This window comes from Gobius niger (genome assembly GCF_951799975.1).
Source record: "Gobius niger genome assembly, chromosome: 16".
NCBI classification, from domain to species: Eukaryota; Metazoa; Chordata; class Actinopteri; order Gobiiformes; family Gobiidae; genus Gobius; species Gobius niger.
Window position 1 is genome coordinate 18,803,402 of NC_136867.1, and position 19,910 is coordinate 18,823,311.

General features: G+C 39.9%; 1 protein-coding gene and 1 pseudogene across 2 annotated transcripts; both read right to left on the reverse strand.

Annotated features, from left to right (window-relative positions):
• Positions 1–3,547: 3,547 nt before the first annotated feature.
• Positions 3,548–8,335, reverse strand: LOC306975532 (phosphatidylserine decarboxylase proenzyme, mitochondrial-like; annotated as a pseudogene). The gene is made up of 8 exons: positions 7,863–8,335; positions 7,411–7,543; positions 6,905–7,039; positions 6,733–6,834; positions 5,645–5,768; positions 5,278–5,415; positions 3,887–4,046; positions 3,548–3,784 (listed from the first exon to the last, which is right to left on the reverse strand). The product of its transcript is annotated as a phosphatidylserine decarboxylase proenzyme, mitochondrial-like (transcript).
• A 3,747-nt stretch (positions 8,336–12,082) lies between these two features.
• Positions 12,083–16,661, reverse strand: LOC306975531 (phosphatidylserine decarboxylase proenzyme, mitochondrial-like). The gene is made up of 8 exons (XM_079573104.1): positions 16,361–16,661; positions 15,909–16,041; positions 15,403–15,537; positions 15,231–15,332; positions 14,145–14,268; positions 13,778–13,915; positions 12,422–12,582; positions 12,083–12,319 (listed from the first exon to the last, which is right to left on the reverse strand). The coding sequence occupies exons 1-8, from the start codon at positions 16,573–16,575 to the stop codon at positions 12,098–12,100; spliced, it is 1,230 nt and encodes a 409-aa protein (XP_079429230.1). The 5' UTR covers positions 16,576–16,661; the 3' UTR covers positions 12,083–12,097.
• Between the last annotated feature and the right edge of the window lie 3,249 nt (positions 16,662–19,910).

Here is a 19,910-nt window from a genome sequence, read left to right on the forward strand (position 1 = left end):
GCTAAAACCAGCTCAGAGCAAGGCCAACAAAAATTAATGAAAAAAACGCTCCTTCCGACTCTGCATATACGTTGTCAGGATAATTCCAGTTTTCCAGTGTTTAGTTATCATATCATGTGTTTTAGATTATCATATTTCCCCCAATTCCTCTGATGGATTTTTGCAAATCTTAAGACAAAAAATGTGCACTAATTTACAGGTTATTAAAATATTTATTATTTGGGCATTTACAGGGCATCAAGAAGCTTTAATTTTGACTTGCTACTGCCCATATCAACCCTATTTTAAAATGTAATTTTTCAAGACATAGTTATCTGCCTTTATTGCAGGGGAACATGGACGTGTCTACAGGTCTTTCAGAGGCCAAGTCTAGTCAACAAACTATGTTAAAAGAACAAGATATGTACACAGAATCCTAATCCTCTCATCCTAAATGTGTGTGTTTTCACATTTTCTGAAGCTGGAACACACTGTCCTGTGGTATAATATTTGAATGAGGACATGCTAACCACGATGCTAACCGGAAGCTAATGCTTTGGTTCGCTGCATGCTAGCTGCTTGCTAAAACGGCTAGCTCCGTGCATCGTTTTGATTTGCACCGTCAGCGTCAAACTCACGGCTATGAGAACAACCAGGCCAAGAAAACAGAAGCAGAGGCACCAGCAAAACAACATTTAGTTGCTTAAAACTACATTTCCCATCAACAGCCGTGAAGCCAGAGGCTTTGGGAAGAGATGTAAGCTAGTTTTTAAAATACATGTTCCCAAGCTTTCAAGTTGTTGACTTGATTTAGCTAGTTAGCTTATAGCACACATATAAAAACCGCGAGACGGAGTCAAGAGCAAGGTGATCAAGTAGGCATCCAAGTGCAATATTATTGTATTTGTTCATATTCTGTTGTAAACAGACATAGGTCAGGCGGAACAATTAGGCTATTTTAAAGTGAGTTTTCGCCCGACCCTACTTGATTGAGCACTTAGCCAGACCTTGCAAGTTTGCTGCCAGACTTCAAGCAATCGAGAGGGAAATGTAAGATAATAACCAAGAAACAAGAACGATAAAAGAACAAGGTAGTTTATTTTGCCTCTATTAATTCAGTAGTCGCTACATTCATCTTTAAATACTGCCCCGATTACGGCGATGCCTTGGTCAAGTGGGTAGGAAGCTGCGCTGGCAATGCGTAGGCTTCCGTATCGCCGGTTCGATTCCCGGTGGACACACTGGGGTCGCCAAATCGCAATGACGTGGACGTGCAGAGCGATATAACTTGATGAGTTTCAGGGTTTCAGAGTTTCAGGGTTCCAGAAGGTGTTAGATAGGATTAGGCTGAATCAATGTATTATTGATTCAGTGATTTTGTTACTATGTTAAAAGAACAAGATATGTACACAGAATCCTAATCCTCTCATCCTAAATGTGTGTGTTTTCACATTTTCTGAAGCTGGAACACACTGTCCTGTGGTATAATATTTGAATGAGGACATGCTAACCACGATGCTAACCGGAAGCTAATGCTTTGGTTCGCTGCATGCTAGCTGCTTGCTAAAACGGCTAGCTCCGTGCATCGTTTTGATTTGAATGTAGGATACGTTCGAATTTGTTAATGATATAATTAACATAGTTATGCCCATATTATTAGGCGGTATTTGGCTCACTGCGTTCCGTTCAGGACTCGTAAACTCCGAACTCGGGTTCGAGTCCTGGGCGGGGCGTGGTAGTACTGGCCGATGTCAAGGAGCGGAGGTCTCTGTGAGGCGGCTGAAAAGCCCCATGTGCAGTGGTGGCACAATCACAGATCGCACCGTACACCTTGCGCGGCCGGGAAGAGTCAGATCTGCCTTTTCTTACAAAGAAGAAACAGGACTGAAGAATGAGAGAGCGAGGAAACAACGATTTGATGAGACAATAAATTATAGGCTATTCCCTGCGACTGTTAAAACTTGACTACATTCTCAAAAGATTCCTGTTGTGTTTAATTATCATATCATGTGTTTAGAATATCACATTGTCCCCCAATTCCTCTGATGGATTTTTTGCAAATCACAATTGCAAACAATGTAAAAGAAAAAAAAAAAAGGTGGCAATTTCGATAAAAGTTTTAGTATTTGATGCACAGTAGGTCTTTTTCCACTGGTCTAAACATTTGTTCTCAAATTTGTCACACCTAGTATCTTCCAAGTTCAACTTGTAACACTTGTACTTGTAAAATTTGTATTTTTCATGCACGTGATTAAAGGCGGCAACTGGAGATCACCACATTGAAGTAGCGGTAAGAAACAGGATACGACACCTATTCAGTCTGAGACAATCAGCAATTGTGAGATTATGGTTAAACTTTGTGTCAAATTTAATGCTTGTAACCCATTCCTTTAATGTGGTTGTTGATGGGTGACAAATCTGGATAGGGATTCTATGATGTCTGCTATTCTAAACAGACACTAGACAAACGTTCAACAAGTAGGAAAAAAAATATTTTTTATTATGATTACAGTTATACAAAATACACAAAATTATCAGAAATAAATGGATGGATTTGCCAAATCTGTAGTATGAATTACACATAGAATCAGGGATGGATTTACTGATAAATTAGAAGTTTTTGTTTTAAATAAACATAACACAAGAAACCAATAACATATAAACATAAGTATAGACAAACATTTACAACTGTTACATTTGACTGTTAATTTACAATCAAGAGATTTAGTAGTACCTTTAAAAACATAATCAACATATATTCACCGGTATATTTTTTGGACCTAGAAACTGCATACAACAAGAATCCAATACAACACAGCTGCATACAAAATTATAAAATGTATGAATTTTGAAACAGGAAAGGCAATAGAGGCTTACTAGCATTAGTAGCACTAACAGAAGTTCATTCATACATTCAATATTATTACAGGCAACTGGAACGTTGCTATTGAGAGCATTGACTGAAATAACATGATAGGTTTAGACTTTGATATATTGAGTCAAACTGAATCACAGGCATGCATTTGTGGTTCTCCATTTCTTGACACCAAGCACCACCTCAAATTTTTCAACCAAAGTGCATCTTAATTGAACTAATAAAGCTTGCATACCCCTGGACCACAGAAACATGCACGACTAAACAAAACGGGGACAAAAACAGGACAAATCCAGAGTTAAACCAGGCCTAAACCAAGGAATACACCGGAATCGAACTGCTTATCCTTTTGTCTACAATCATTAGAAACCCACCGATCAGTAATTGTTCCTACACCACAGTTTGAGAACCACAACAAACTGCTGGACAGTACATGCACATCCATTCTGTGTACAACTGCTTTGTCAGAAGGAGAAGGCCGTTATGTCAAACAGTAGCCATTCCTGGTAAACAAATCAAGCTCCCACTAAAAGTCACAAAAAGTGTGTGACGGACGATTCAAAAAATGTCATTAAATGCCCTCATCTTTTTGTGCCTAATGAGAAAGCAATGTCAAAACAGACGTTAGATTGGACAGTTCATGCTTCTTCTATGCTTTTATGTACATTGTGTGTATCCTTATCTCTGCACCTGAATGCAGCATGTGCATCAGGAAAAGAGACCCAGCCCCTCTCCGACTCTGATCTTCTGTCCCGCTTTCAGATTGAAGCTGAAGTCTTTAGGGGCCTCAAAGACTAAAACAACGGTGGATCCCAGGTTAAACTCCCCCAGAGGCGCTCCTTTCTCTAACGTCACCCCAGACTCATCGCCCTGGTAACAGTGTTCATGACAGGAGCCTTTTCTGTATTTGGGGGTGTTTGTCTGAAGCTCCTACAAGAGGAAAGAGGAAGAAACGTATGGTGTTATTTAAATATCAGGTCAGCCTTTTCTTACATGGTCGTTCATGTGTTCAGCTGCTGTGGGGTTTTGTACCGGGTCAAAGTAGATGCGTATTGAGCCCACGTTGGTCGCCCCGACAGGGTGAGGGAGAAGAAGCCGTGTTCCCATTGGCCGGTCAGAGCCACGCGTTCGTTTAGACAGAAGAGCTCTTTAACCCGGTGGGCCACTCCAGGACTGACGGACATCAGAGAACCTACAACAGACATTATTTATGGGATCAAATTTGGAAGATCTCAAACAAAAACTGAACTTTCCCATGCGTTTTTGTCTTAGGCCATGTTAGCAAAAATGTGTAAGAGTCAGATGGAAGACGTCAGTAATTTTCTGCTATATTGTGGCTTCTTGGATATGGATAGATGGATCTTACATCACCTATTAACCCCTTAACTCCCACCTGAACCGAGCACATTTTCTCCAGTTTGGCTTTACCCCAGTCCAAAAGCTTCTGGATAAAAGCTGTGAAAATAGCAACAAAACTGAGACGAAAACAATGATGGAAATGGGACAAAGAAGTGAGAAAACATTGACAAAAAAGTGACGAAAAATTGATGAAAAAGTGGCAAAAATGTCACAAGAAATTGACAAAAAATTGACGAAAAATGACACAAATGTGACAAAAAAATGACAAAAATTTGATTAAAAAAATGACGAAAAAATGACAAAAATGTGACAAAAAATGTTACAAAATGTTACAAAAAAAAGACAAAAATGTGATAAAAATTTGACCAAAAAATTGACAAAAAAAGACAAAAATGTGCTAAAAAAAAATGACAAAAATGTAACAAAAAATGACACACAAAAAAATGACAAAAAAGTTACAAAAATGACTTGACTACCCAACAAAAAGATGATGGAAAAAAAATCTGATGACGTGAGGAAAAAGATCCTCTCGGTTCAGGCGGGAGTTAATCTCTTAACCCTCACCTGAACCAAGCACATATTCTCCAGTTTAGCTTCACCCCAATCTAGAAGCTTCTTGAAAAAAGCATCAAAAAGATGAAGAAGAAAACGCAACAAAAGGTGGCAAAAATATGACAAAAATGCAACAAAAAGGCAACAAAGAAAACTGATGGAAAAAGTAAGAAAAGCCACACAAAAAAAGCTGCAAAAGGGTGCCAAAAATTGATAAGAAAGCAACAATGAAGCAACTAAAGAGCGACAAAAAGGTGATAAACATGTGATGAAAACGCAAGAAAAAAAGATGAAAAAGCAACAAAAACAGACAAAAGAACTAAGAAAACACCTCAAAAAGCCACAAAAAAGTGACAAATGCGGCGACTAACAAGTTATGATCAGTTTTGTAGCCTTAGCATTTAAATAAGGCGTTACACTGTCGCTGTCCAGTCGAGAAGCTTTTAGATTTGGGTAAAGCTGAACTGGAGAAGATGTGCTTGGTGTTAATGTGATAGCGGTAATCGGGTTACCTGGGAAGTGTCGCCTCAGCTGTACCGACCAGTCGACTGGAGAGTGGAAACAGTGGTAGTCGCCCGGTGCCAGGTAGATGACCACATGAAACAGGTCGTTATCTGGATGCGAGAGGAGGCGGTCCCTGAGGATGTCACCTGGCCAATCAGAGCACAGACAGGAAATAGAAGTTAATAAAACCCGATGGCCAGGACATTACAATAAAAAGCACAATTTCCAGACTCTTCTTTTCTAACTCCATTATTTAGTGACATTAGATCAGGAATATAATATAATACAAAGCAATTAGGTTTTTGCTATGGTCACAGCTCAACTCTTCCTCACGCCTGGTACTACTGTGTCCCATTAGTGACAAGATGGTCTAACCTTGGCCGTTTCCTTTGTGTGGACCCAAAAACTGCTCCAAACTGTAGGTGACGCCTTTGACCTGCTCCACCTCAGAGTTTTTCACTGAACCGAAGTGGAGCACTTTGCCATCTGCTGGAGAGGTCTGGAATTACATGGGGAAAACATGAATTGAATTACATTTTTCAGAATGCTTTGGCCCACTTTATGAAACTTGTCATTCTTGTCATGGTACAAACGCAACACTCAAGTCACATTACAACCTTTTGAAAAACAATGGCCTAAGGAGGGTGTACAAGCAAAATGTGCTGACATCACGACTTACACTGCCACTGATTGTCGGCATTTGTTATGTTTCTAAAATCTAAGTTTTCCTATCTGTTTTTGCTGTGATGCACTTGACTTTGTGTCTGTGAGAAGCTCTATACAAATAAAGTTTACTTATTTACATGATCTAAATATCAAAAACAATATCAGATTCACTGACAAAAACAACCCACTTTTAGATGACATGGGGAAATAGACTTGAAACACAATTGTAAAAATCTTTCTTTGAGTGCATATAATAATAATTTTGCAAAGAGTGGTTTTGAGTGTTGAATGTTGTTCCATTAATTAGTCATGTATTGGTCATCTTTTGTTGGGATTCATGGTTGTCTTCGGTGCACTAAATATACTAGAGTATATAAGGTAGTTTCACATTTGCAGTCTCTGAGTACCGGTTCTTCCATACAGTATGTCTGGTTTTCTTCTGTTTTGAACTTTAATGTAATTGTGAGGTTTTTATTGTATGCATTTGGTCAGGTGTTTGCTTCATGTGACCACCCGCATTATTAAGACCACCTGCCACCACTTTGCTCTCTGTAAGCCCTGAGGACGACCACGTGGGTTGAAAAGTGTTGGCGATGTCCCATGAATTAACTAATAAAGGCTGTTTATTTACATTCAGAGTGCCTTGGATCCATTTCTATGTTTCTCGTGGATCATCACCGGGTCTTTGGTGGATTGTTGTTACGCAGTTTTGATCAAAGAGATTGTAAATGAGCCGAGATTGGACAGATTGGAGACTTTCAGAAGAGCTAAAAGTGATTTATCAAGCAATGAATTACCAGGCAGGAGGAGGAACAGACAGGTCTCGCAGCCGGTTTAAGTCGCCGTCTGAAAAACTCCCCCAGATTCTTGTAAAAATGTAGGTCCTCTACCGCCGCTTCCTGTTGGACAAAAGACTTCTCAGTACACTGCTTTGACTGAATAAGGCAGTACTTGGTTGCCGTTGGTTACCTGCATGTTGACCCCAAAGGTCCAGATATAGAGCGAATAGAGGGGTTTTCGTAAAAATGTTGGCAAATCCACACCGTTGATTTTACCCCAGACTCGAGAAATCACCCGAGTGGGGAATGACCGGTAGAGCGCCACCTAAAGAACGCAGAAAGAAAAACACAATTGTATTCAAAGTGCAGTTCACTATGAATGGGTTGGGTTCAGATGGAGAGAAAGTGCTTATATTCTGTAACTCTATGAGAGGAGGGGTACGTTTTTCGAAAAGCTTGACCAACTACAGCAACCCCAGACCCAAGTAGCGATTATTTCACTCTAGATCATCCTACAAAAGAAGTCCTTATGCACATTTCTATTTTGTGATGTCACAAGAGGGAAAGTGCAAAGGAAGAAGACCATCTGGTTGTCCCTCTGTTGTTCTACACTGGAGTGAAACTCGATTATGGTCACTAGTGAACAACACAGTCCTCCTCAGACACATGGATGCAAACACGTTTACTAGGTTTTACCCGGTTAGCCAGCGGTCGCAAAGCTCTGGTGGTCAGTGTGCAGTAGAGGAACGCCATTGGTCGACGGCGCCACGTGCCGGAGATTCTGCTGAGCGCGTTCAGGCGGCGCTTCAGAGTCAACTGTGGGACCAGCCTAAAATATAGATCATAAGCTGCTCACTATCAATAAGCTGATTTACTACCACTAACCACTATACTACTACTACTACTACTACTATAGCAATGGATTTATAGTATCTACCAGCAGTGGGTTCAAGTTTTCAGATCTCTTTCAATGGTTTCTATTTTTTTTTGTAGGAGTCTGACATTAAAATTATACACACTTCTTTTCAGTTGTTAAAAATGTTTATCCTTCAATGCCATATATCCTGAACCCACTGCATAGCGACTACAAAAGATGCACCAAAGACATTGCTTGCATATATAATTATTTTGATGTCTGTGGTTGTCACCTGAAGCGCACTCTTTTCCCTTGCGCTGAATTCGTGTCCTGATTTTGCTCTTTTCTTTGCGTCGCTTTCGTGCCATTTTCTTGCTTCGTTGCGTCTGGGCCTTTACCGACTTTCGGAGCGATTTTCCTGTGGTCATGGAGCGTGGTTTTCTGAATGCGTCTCAAAATTCCACGGCTTCTTCGCCCATCACCGCAGTTACTCCAAAACTTCACCATGTCTTTACAATAACATTACTAACTGTGCAACAGGCATTTTTTTTATATTCAGTTCAAACTTCATCAATCACGCTAAAAATGCTTTCAACAATGACCACCTTTTGCAGCTGTGTCCCCGTCTCCAGCCTGGGACGCACCCCGGGCTAATCCTCGTCGGTCAGTACAGTGTTGTTGTATGAACCGGTAGATTGTAATCCCAACGTGAACTAGATACAGGACCTCGATCGAACTGAGTGATATTGGCTCACAATAAATAACAGTTTCCTGAAAATGTGTAGGAATGACCAGGAAATCCCATTCAATGTGGTCTAAAACAGGATCTTGTCAAGTCAGACATAGAATTCACAGTACAGCCGCCCATGAAGTTTACATTTTGGCTCAAAGTGCATCATCCAAGGTAGTCCAAGTGCTGAAGAATTCTCATGAAATACTGAAGAAATTCCAGTGCTAAAACCAGCTCAGAGCAAGGCCAACAAAAATTAATGAAAAAAACGCTCCTTCCGACTCTGCATATACGTTGTCAGGATAATTCCAGTTTTCCAGTGTTTAGTTATCATATCATGTGTTTTAGATTATCATATTTCCCCCAATTCCTCTGATGGATTTTTGCAAATCTTAAGACAAAAAATGTGCACTAATTTACAGGTTATTAAAATATTTATTATTTGGGCATTTACAGGGCATCAAGAAGCTTTAATTTTGACTTGCTACTGCCCATATCAACCCTATTTTAAAATGTAATTTTTCAAGACATAGTTATCTGCCTTTATTGCAGGGGAACATGGACGTGTCTACAGGTCTTTCAGAGGCCAAGTCTAGTCAACAAACTATGTTAAAAGAACAAGATATGTACACAGAATCCTAATCCTCTCATCCTAAATGTGTGTGTTTTCACATTTTCTGAAGCTGGAACACACTGTCCTGTGGTATAATATTTGAATGAGGACATGCTAACCACGATGCTAACCGGAAGCTAATGCTTTGGTTCGCTGCATGCTAGCTGCTTGCTAAAACGGCTAGCTCCGTGCATCGTTTTGATTTGCACCGTCAGCGTCAAACTCACGGCTATGAGAACAACCAGGCCAAGAAAACAGAAGCAGAGGCACCAGCAAAACAACATTTAGTTGCTTAAAACTACATTTCCCATCAACAGCCGTGAAGCCAGAGGCTTTGGGAAGAGATGTAAGCTAGTTTTTAAAATACATGTTCCCAAGCTTTCAAGTTGTTGACTTGATTTAGCTAGTTAGCTTATAGCACACATATAAAAACCGCGAGACGGAGTCAAGAGCAAGGTGATCAAGTAGGCATCCAAGTGCAATATTATTGTATTTGTTCATATTCTGTTGTAAACAGACATAGGTCAGGCGGAACAATTAGGCTATTTTAAAGTGAGTTTTCGCCCGACCCTACTTGATTGAGCACTTAGCCAGACCTTGCAAGTTTGCTGCCAGACTTCAAGCAATCGAGAGGGAAATGTAAGATAATAACCAAGAAACAAGAACGATAAAAGAACAAGGTAGTTTATTTTGCCTCTATTAATTCAGTAGTCGCTACATTCATCTTTAAATACTGCCCCGATGCCTTTAATGATTACGGCGATGCCTTGGTCAAGTGGGTAGGAAGCTGCGCTGGCAATGCGTAGGCTTCCGTATCGCCGGTTCGATTCCCGGTGGACACACTGGGGTCGCCAAATCGCAATGACGTGGACGTGCAGAGCGATATAACTTGATGAGTTTCAGGGTTTCAGAGTTTCAGGGTTCCAGAAGGTGTTAGATAGGATTAGGCTGAATCAATGTATTATTGATTCAGTGATTTTGTTACTATGTTAAAAGAACAAGATATGTACACAGAATCCTAATCCTCTCATCCTAAATGTGTGTGTTTTCACATTTTCTGAAGCTGGAACACACTGTCCTGTGGTATAATATTTGAATGAGGACATGCTAACCACGATGCTAACCGGAAGCTAATGCTTTGGTTCGCTGCATGCTAGCTGCTTGCTAAAACGGCTAGCTCCGTGCATCGTTTTGATTTGAATGTAGGATACGTTCGAATTTGTTAATGATATAATTAACATAGTTATGCCCATATTATTAGGCGGTATTTGGCTCACTGCGTTCCGTTCAGGACTCGTAAACTCCGAACTCGGGTTCGAGTCCTGGGCGGGGCGTGGTAGTACTGGCCGATGTCAAGGAGCGGAGGTCTCTGTGAGGCGGCTGAAAAGCCCCATGTGCAGTGGTGGCACAATCACAGATCGCACCGTACACCTTGCGCGGCCGGGAAGAGTCAGATCTGCCTTTTCTTACAAAGAAGAAACAGGACTGAAGAATGAGAGAGCGAGGAAACAACGATTTGATGAGACAATAAATTATAGGCTATTCCCTGCGACTGTTAAAACTTGACTACATTCTCAAAAGATTCCTGTTGTGTTTAATTATCATATCATGTGTTTAGAATATCACATTGTCCCCCAATTCCTCTGATGGATTTTTTGCAAATCACAATTGCAAACAATGTAAAAGAAAAAAAAAAAAGGTGGCAATTTCGATAAAAGTTTTAGTATTTGATGCACAGTAGGTCTTTTTCCACTGGTCTAAACATTTGTTCTCAAATTTGTCACACCTAGTATCTTCCAAGTTCAACTTGTAACACTTGTACTTGTAAAATTTGTATTTTTCATGCACGTGATTAAAGGCGGCAACTGGAGATCACCACATTGAAGTAGCGGTAAGAAACAGGATACGACACCTATTCAGTCTGAGACAATCAGCAATTGTGAGATTATGGTTAAACTTTGTGTCAAATTTAATGCTTGTAACCCATTCCTTTAATGTGGTTGTTGATGGGTGACAAATCTGGATAGGGATTCTATGATGTCTGCTATTCTAAACAGACACTAGACAAACGTTCAACAAGTAGGAAAAAAAATATTTTTTATTATGATTACAGTTATACAAAATACACAAAATTATCAGAAATAAATGGATGGATTTGCCAAATCTGTAGTATGAATTACACATAGAATCAGGGATGGATTTACTGATAAATTAGAAGTTTTTGTTTTAAATAAACATAACACAAGAAACCAATAACATATAAACATAAGTATAGACAAACATTTACAACTGTTACATTTGACTGTTAATTTACAATCAAGAGATTTAGTAGTACCTTTAAAAACATAATCAACATATATTCACCGGTATATTTTTTGGACCTAGAAACTGCATACAACAAGAATCCAATACAACACAGCTGCATACAAAATTATAAAATGTATGAATTTTGAAACAGGAAAGGCAATAGAGGCTTACTAGCATTAGTAGCACTAACAGAAGTTCATTCATACATTCAATATTATTACAGGCAACTGGAACGTTGCTATTGAGAGCATTGACTGAAATAACATGATAGGTTTAGACTTTGATATATTGAGTCAAACTGAATCACAGGCATGCATTTGTGGTTCTCCATTTCTTGACACCAAGCACCACCTCAAATTTTTCAACCAAAGTGCATCTTAATTGAACTAATAAAGCTTGCATACCCCTGGACCACAGAAACATGCACGACTAAACAAAACGGGGACAAAAACAGGACAAATCCAGAGTTAAACCAGGCCTAAACCAAGGAATACACCGGAATCGAACTGCTTATCCTTTTGTCTACAATCATTAGAAACCCACCGATCAGTAATTGTTCCTACACCACAGTTTGAGAACCACAACAAACTGCTGGACAGTACATGCACATCCATTCTGTGTACAACTGCTTTGTCAGAAGGAGAAGGCCGTTATGTCAAACAGTAGCCATTCCTGGTAAACAAATCAAGCTCCCACTAAAAGTCACAAAAAGTGTGTGACGGACGATTCAAAAAATGTCATTAAATGCCCTCATCTTTTTGTGCCTAATGAGAAAGCAATGTCAAAACAGACGTTAGATTGGACAGTTCATGCTTCTTCTATGCTTTTATGTACATTGTGTGTATCCTTATCTCTGCACCTGAATGCAGCATGTGCATCAGGAAAAGAGACCCAGCCCCTCTCCGACTCTGATCTTCTGTCCCGCTTTCAGATTGAAGCTGAAGTCTTTAGGGGCCTCAAAGACTAAAACAACGGTGGATCCCAGGTTAAACTCCCCCAGAGGCGCTCCTTTCTCTAACGTCACCCCAGACTCATCGCCCTGGTAACAGTGTTCATGACAGGAGCCTTTTCTGTATTTGGGGGTGTTTGTCTGAAGCTCCTACAAGAGGAAAGAGGAAGAAACGTATGGTGTTATTTAAATATCAGGTCAGCCTTTTCTTACATGGTCGTTCATGTGTTCAGCTGCTGTGGGGTTTTGTACCGGGTCAAAGTAGATGCGTATTGAGCCCACGTTGGTCGCCCCGACAGCGGTGAGGGAGAAGAAGCCGTGTTCCCATTGGCCGGTCAGAGCCACGCGTTCGTTTAGACAGAAGAGCTCTTTAACCCGGTGGGCCACGCCAGGACTGACGGACATCAGAGAACCTACAACAGACATTATTTATGGGATCAAATTTGGAAGATCTCAAACAAAAACTGAACTTTCCCATGCGTTTTTGTCTTAGGCCATGTTAGCAAAAATGTGTAAGAGTCAGATGGAAGACGTCAGTAATTTTCTGCTATATTGTGGCTTCTTGGATATGGATAGATGGATCTTACATCACCTATTAACCCCTTAACTCCCACCTGAACCGAGCACATTTTCTCCAGTTTGGCTTTACCCCAGTCCAAAAGCTTCTGGATAAAAGCTGTGAAAATAGCAACAAAACTGAGACGAAAACAATGATGGAAATGGGACAAAGAAGTGAGAAAACATTGACAAAAAAGTGACGAAAAATTGATGAAAAAGTGGCAAAAATGTCACAAGAAATTGACAAAAAATTGACGAAAAATGACACAAATGTGACAAAAAAATGACAAAAATTTGATTAAAAAAATGACGAAAAAATGACAAAAATGTGACAAAAAATGTTACAAAATGTTACAAAAAAAAGACAAAAATGTGATAAAAATTTGACAAAAAAATTGACAAAAAAAGACAAAAATGTGCTAAAAAAAAATGACAAAAATGTAACAAAAAATGACACACAAAAAAATGACAAAAAAGTTACAAAAATGACTTGACTACCCAACAAAAAGATGATGGAAAAAAAATCTGATGACGTGAGGAAAAAGATCCTCTCGGTTCAGGCGGGAGTTAATCTCTTAACCCTCACCTGAACCAAGCACATTTTCTCCAGTTTAGCTTCACCCCAATCTAGAAGCTTCTTGAAAAAAGCATCAAAAAGATGAAGAAGAAAACGCAACAAAAGGTGGCAAAAATATGACAAAAATGCAACAAAAAGGCAACAAAGAAAACTGCAAAAGGGTGCCAAAAATTGATAAGAAAGCAACAATGAAGCAACTAAAGAGCGACAAAAAGGTGATAAACATGTGATGAAAACGCAAGAAAAAAAGATGAAAAAGCAACAAAAACAGACAAAAGAACTAAGAAAACACCTCAAAAAGCCACAAAAAAGTGACAAATGCGGCGACTAACAAGTTATGATCAGTTTTGTAGCCTTAGCATTTAAATAAGGCGTTACACTGTCGCTGTCCAGTCGAGAAGCTTTTAGATTTGGGTAAAGCTGAACTGGAGAAGATGTGCTTGGTGTTAATGTGATAGCGGTAATCGGGTTACCTGGGAAGTGTCGCCTCAGCTGTACCGACCAGTCGACCGGAGAGTGGAAACAGTGGTAGTCGCCCGGTGCCAGGTAGATGACCACATGAAACAGGTCGTTATCTGGATGCGAGAGGAGGCGGTCCCTGAGGATGTCACCTGGCCAATCAGAGCACAGACAGGAAATAGAAGTTAATAAAACCCGATGGCCAGGACATTACAATAAAAAGCACCATTTCCAGACTCTTCTTTACTAACTCCATTATTTAGTGACATTAGATCAGGAATATAATATAATACAAAGCAATTAGGTTTTTGCTATGGTCACAGCTCAACTCTTCCTCACGCCTGGTACTACTGTGTCCCATTAGTGACAAGATGGTCTAACCTTGGCCGTTTCCTTTGTGTGGACCCAAAAACTGCTCCAAACTGTAGGTGACGCCTTTGACCTGCTCCACCTCAGAGTTTTTCACTGAACCGAAGTGGAGCACTTTGCCATCTGCTGGAGAGGTCTGGAATTACATGGGGAAAACATGAATTGAATTACATTTTTCAGAATGCTTTGGCCCACTTTATGAAACTTGTCATTCTTGTCATGGTACAAACGCAACACTCAAGTCACATTACAACATTTTGAAAAACAATGGCCTAAGGAGGGTGTACAAGCAAAATGTGCTGACATCACGACTTACACTGCCACTGATTGTCGGCATTTGTTATGTTTCTAAAATCTAAGTTTTCCTATCTGTTTTTGCTGTGATGCACTTGACTTTGTGTCTGTGAGAAGCTCTATACAAATAAAGTTTACTTATTTACATGATCTAAATATCAAAAACAATATCAGATTCACTGACAAAAACAACCCACTTTTAGATGACATGGGGAAATAGACTTGAAACACAATTGTAAAAATCTTTCTTTGAGTGCATATAATAATAATTTTGCAAAGAGTGGTTTTGAGTGTTGAATGTTGTTCCATTAATTAGTCATGTATTGGTCATCTTTTGTTGGGATTCATGGTTGTCTTCGGTGCACTAAATATACTAGAGTATATAAGGTAGTTTCACATTTGCAGTCTGAGTACCGGTTCTTCCATACAGTATGTCTGGTTTTCTTCTGTTTTGAACTTTAATGTAATTGTGAGGTTTTTATTGTATGCATTTGGTCAGGTGTTTGCTTCATGTGACCACCCGCATTATTAAGACCACCTGCCACCACTTTGCTCTCTGTAAGCCCTGAGGACGACCACGTGGGTTGAAAAGTGTTGGCGATGTCCCATGAATTAACTAATAAAGGCTGTTTATTTACATTCAGAGTGCCTTGGATCCATTTCTATGTTTCTCGTGGATCATCACCGGGTCTTTGGTGGATTGTTGTTACGCAGTTTTGATCAAAGAGATTGTAAATGAGCTGAGATTGGACAGATTGGAGACTTTCAGAAGAGCAAAAAGTGATTTATCAAGCAATGAATTACCAGGCAGGAGGAGGAACAGACAGGTCTCGCAGCCGGTTTAAGTCGCCGTCTGAAAAACTCCCCCAGATTCTTGTAAAAATGTAGGTCCTCTACCGCCGCTTCCTGTTGGACAAAAGACTTCTCAGTACACCGCTTTGACTGAATAAGGCAGTACTTGGTTGCCGTTGGTTACCTGCATGTTGACCCCAAAGGTCCAGATATAGAGCGAATAGAGGGGTTTTCGTAAAAATGTTGGCAAATCCACACCGTTGATTTTACCCCAGACTCGAGAAATCACCCGAGTGGGGAATGACCGGTAGAGCGCCACCTAAAGAACGCAGAAAGAAAAACACAATTGTATTCAAAGTGCAATTCACTATGAATGGGTTGGGTTCAGATGGAGAGAAAGTGCTTATATTCTGTAACTCTATGAGAGGAGGGGTACGTTTTTCGAAAAGCTTGACCAACTACAGCAACCCCAGACCCAAGTAGCGATTATTTCACTCTAGATCATCCTACAAAAGAAGTCCTTATGCACATTTCTATTTTGTGATGTCACAAGAGGGAAAGTGCAAAGGAAGAAGACCATCTGGTTGTCCCTCTGTTGTTCTACACTGGAGTGAAACTCGATTATGGTCACTAGTGAACAACACAGTCCTCCTCAGACACATGGATGCAAACACGTTTACTAGGTTTTACCCGGTTAGCCAGCGGTCGCAAAGCTCTGGTGGTCAGTGTGCAGTAGAGGAACGCCATTGGTCGACGGCGCCACGTGCCGGAGATTCTGCTGAGCGCGTTCAGGCGGCGCTTCAGAGTCAACTGTGGGACCAGCCTAAAATATAGATCATAAGCTGCTCACTATCAATAAGCTGATTTACTACCACTAACCACTATACTACTACTACTACTACTACTATAGCAATGGATTTATAGTATCTACCAGCAGTGGGTTCAAGTTTTCAGATCTCTTTCAATGGTTTCTATTTTTTTTTGTAGGAGTCTGACATTAAAATTATACACACTTCTTTTCAGTTGTTAAAAATGTTTATCCTTCAATGCCATATATCCTGAACCCACTGCATAGCGACTACAAAAGATGCACCAAAGACATTGCTTGCATATATAATTATTTTGATGTCTGTGGTTGTCACCTGAAGCGCACTCTTTTCCCTTGCGCTGAATTCGTGTCCTGATTTTGCTCTTTTCTTTGCGTCGCTTTCGTGCCATTTTCTTGCTTCGTTGCGTCTGGGCCTTTACCGACTTTCGGAGCGATTTTCCTGTGGTCATGGAGCGTGGTTTTCTGAATGCGTCTCAAAATTCCACGGCTTCTTCGCCCATCACCGCAGTTACTCCAAAACTTCACCATGTCTTTACAATAACATTACTAACTGTGCAACAGGCATTTTTTTTATATTCAGTTCAAACTTCATCAATCACGCTAAAAATGCTTTCAACAATGACCACCTTTTGCAGCTGTGTCCCCGTCTCCAGCCTGGGACGCACCCCGGGGCTAATCCTCGTCGGTCAGTACAGTGTTGTTGTATGAACCGGTAGATTGTAATCCCAACGTGAACTAGATACAGGACCTCGATCGAACTGAGTGATATTGGCTCACAATAAATAACAGTTTCCTGAAAATGTGTAGGAATGACCAGGAAATCCCATTCAATGTGGTCTAAAACAGGATCTTGTCAAGTCAGACATAGAATTCACAGTACAGCCGCCCATGAAGTTTACATTTTGGCTCAAAGTGCATCATCCAAGGTAGTCCAAGTGCTGAAGAATTCTCATGAAATACTGAAGAAATTCCAGTGCTAAAACCAGCTCAGAGCAAGGCCAACAAAAATTAATGAAAAAAACGCTCCTTCCGACTCTGCATATACGTTGTCAGGATAATTCCAGTTTTCCAGTGTTTAGTTATCATATCATGTGTTTTAGATTATCATATTTCCCCCAATTCCTCTGATGGATTTTTGCAAATCTTAAGACAAAAAATGTGCACTAATTTACAGGTTATTAAAATATTTATTATTTGGGCATTTACAGGGCATCAAGAAGCTTTAATTTTGACTTGCTACTGCCCATATCAACCCTATTTTAAAATGTAATTTTTCAAGACATAGTTATCTGCCTTTATTGCAGGGGAACATGGACGTGTCTACAGGTCTTTCAGAGGCCAAGTCTAGTCAACAAACTATGTTAAAAGAACAAGATATGTACACAGAATCCTAATCCTCTCATCCTAAATGTGTGTGTTTTCACATTTTCTGAAGCTGGAACACACTGTCCTGTGGTATAATATTTGAATGAGGACATGCTAACCACGATGCTAACCGGAAGCTAATGCTTTGGTTCGCTGCATGCTAGCTGCTTGCTAAAACGGCTAGCTCCGTGCATCGTTTTGATTTGCACCGTCAGCGTCAAACTCACGGCTATGAGAACAACCAGGCCAAGAAAACAGAAGCAGAGGCACCAGCAAAACAACATTTAGTTGCTTAAAACTACATTTCCCATCAACAGCCGTGAAGCCAGAGGCTTTGGGAAGAGATGTAAGCTAGTTTTTAAAATACATGTTCCCAAGCTTTCAAGTTGTTGACTTGATTTAGCTAGTTAGCTTATAGCACACATATAAAAACCGCGAGACGGAGTCAAGAGCAAGGTGATCAAGTAGGCATCCAAGTGCAATATTATTGTATTTGTTCATATTCTGTTGTAAACAGACATAGGTCAGGCGGAACAATTAGGCTATTTTAAAGTGAGTTTTCGCCCGACCCTACTTGATTGAGCACTTAGCCAGACCTTGCAAGTTTGCTGCCAGACTTCAAGCAATCGAGAGGGAAATGTAAGATAATAACCAAGAAACAAGAACGATAAAAGAACAAGGTAGTTTATTTTGCCTCTATTAATTCAGTAGTCGCTACATTCATCTTTAAATACTGCCCCGATGCCTTTAATGATTACGGCGATGCCTTGGTCAAGTGGGTAGGAAGCTGCGCTGGCAATGCGTAGGCTTCCGTATCGCCGGTTCGATTCCCGGTGGACACACTGGGGTCGTGGACGTGCAGAGCGATATAACTTGATGAGTTTCAGGGTTTCAGAGTTTCAGAGTTTCAGGGTTCCAGAAGGTGTTAGATAGGATTAGGCTGAATCAATGTATTATTGATTCAGTGATTTTGTTACTATGTTAAAAGAACAAGATATGTACACAGAATCCTAATCCTCTCATCCTAAATGTGTGTGTTTTCACATTTTCTGAAGCTGGAACACACTGTCCTGTGGTATAATATTTGAATGAGGACATGCTAACCACGATGCTAACCGGAAGCTAATGCTTTGGTTCGCTGCATGCTAGCTGCTTGCTAAAACGGCTAGCTCCGTGCATCGTTTTGATTTGAATGTAGGATACGTTCGAATTTGTTAATGATATAATTAACATAGTTATGCCCATATTATTAGGCGGTATTTGGCTCACTGCGTTCTGTTCAGGACTCGTAAACTCCGAACTCGGGTTCGAGTCCTGGGCCGGGGCGTGGTAGTACTGGCCGATGTCAAGGAGCGGAGGTCTCTGTGAGGCGGCTGAAAAGCCCCATGTGCAGTGGTGGCACAATCACAGATCGCACCGTACACCTTGCGCGGCCGGGAAGAGTCAGATCTGCCTTTTCTTACAAAGAAGAAACAGGACTGAAGAATGAGAGAGCGAGGAAACAACGATTTGATGAGACAATAAATTATAGGCTATTCCCTGCGACTGTTAAAACTTGACTACATTCTCAAAAGATTCCTGTTGTGTTTAATTATCATATCATGTGTTTAGAATATCACATTGTCCCCCAATTCCTCTGATGGATTTTTTGCAAATCACAATTGCAAATAATGTAAAAAGAAAAAAAAAAAGGTGGCAATTTCGATAAAAGTTTTAGTATTTGATGCACAGTAGGTCTTTTTCCACTGGTCTAAACATTTGTTCTCAAATTTGTCACACCTAGTATCTTCCAAGTTCAACTTGTAACACTTGTACTTGTAAAATTTGTATTTTTCATGCACGTGATTAAAGGCGGCAACTGGAGATCACCACATTGAAGTAGCGGTAAGAAACAGGATACGACACCTATTCAGTCTGAGACAATCAGCAATTGTGAGAGTATGGTTAAACTTTGTGTCAAATTTAATGCTTGTAACCCATTCCTTTAATGTGGTTGTTGATGGGTGACAAATCTGGATAGGGATTCTATGATGTCTGCTATTCTAAACAGACACTAGACAAACGTTCAACAAGTAGGAAAAAAAATATTTTTTATTATGATTACAGTTATACAAAATACACAAAATTATCAGAAATAAATGGATGGATTTGCCAAATCTGTAGTATGAATTACACATAGAATCAGGGATGGATTTACTGATAAATTAGAAGTTTTTGTTTTAAATAAACATAACACAAGAAACCAATAACATATAAACATAAGTATAGACAAACATTTACAACTGTTACATTTGACTGTTAATTTACAATCAAGAGATTTAGTAGTACCTTTAAAAACATAATCAACATATATTCACCGGTATATTTTTTGGACCTAGAAACTGCATACAACAAGAATCCAATACAACACAGCTGCATACAAAATTATAAAATGTATGAATTTTGAAACAGGAAAGGCAATAGAGGCTTACTAGCATTAGTAGCACTAACAGAAGTTC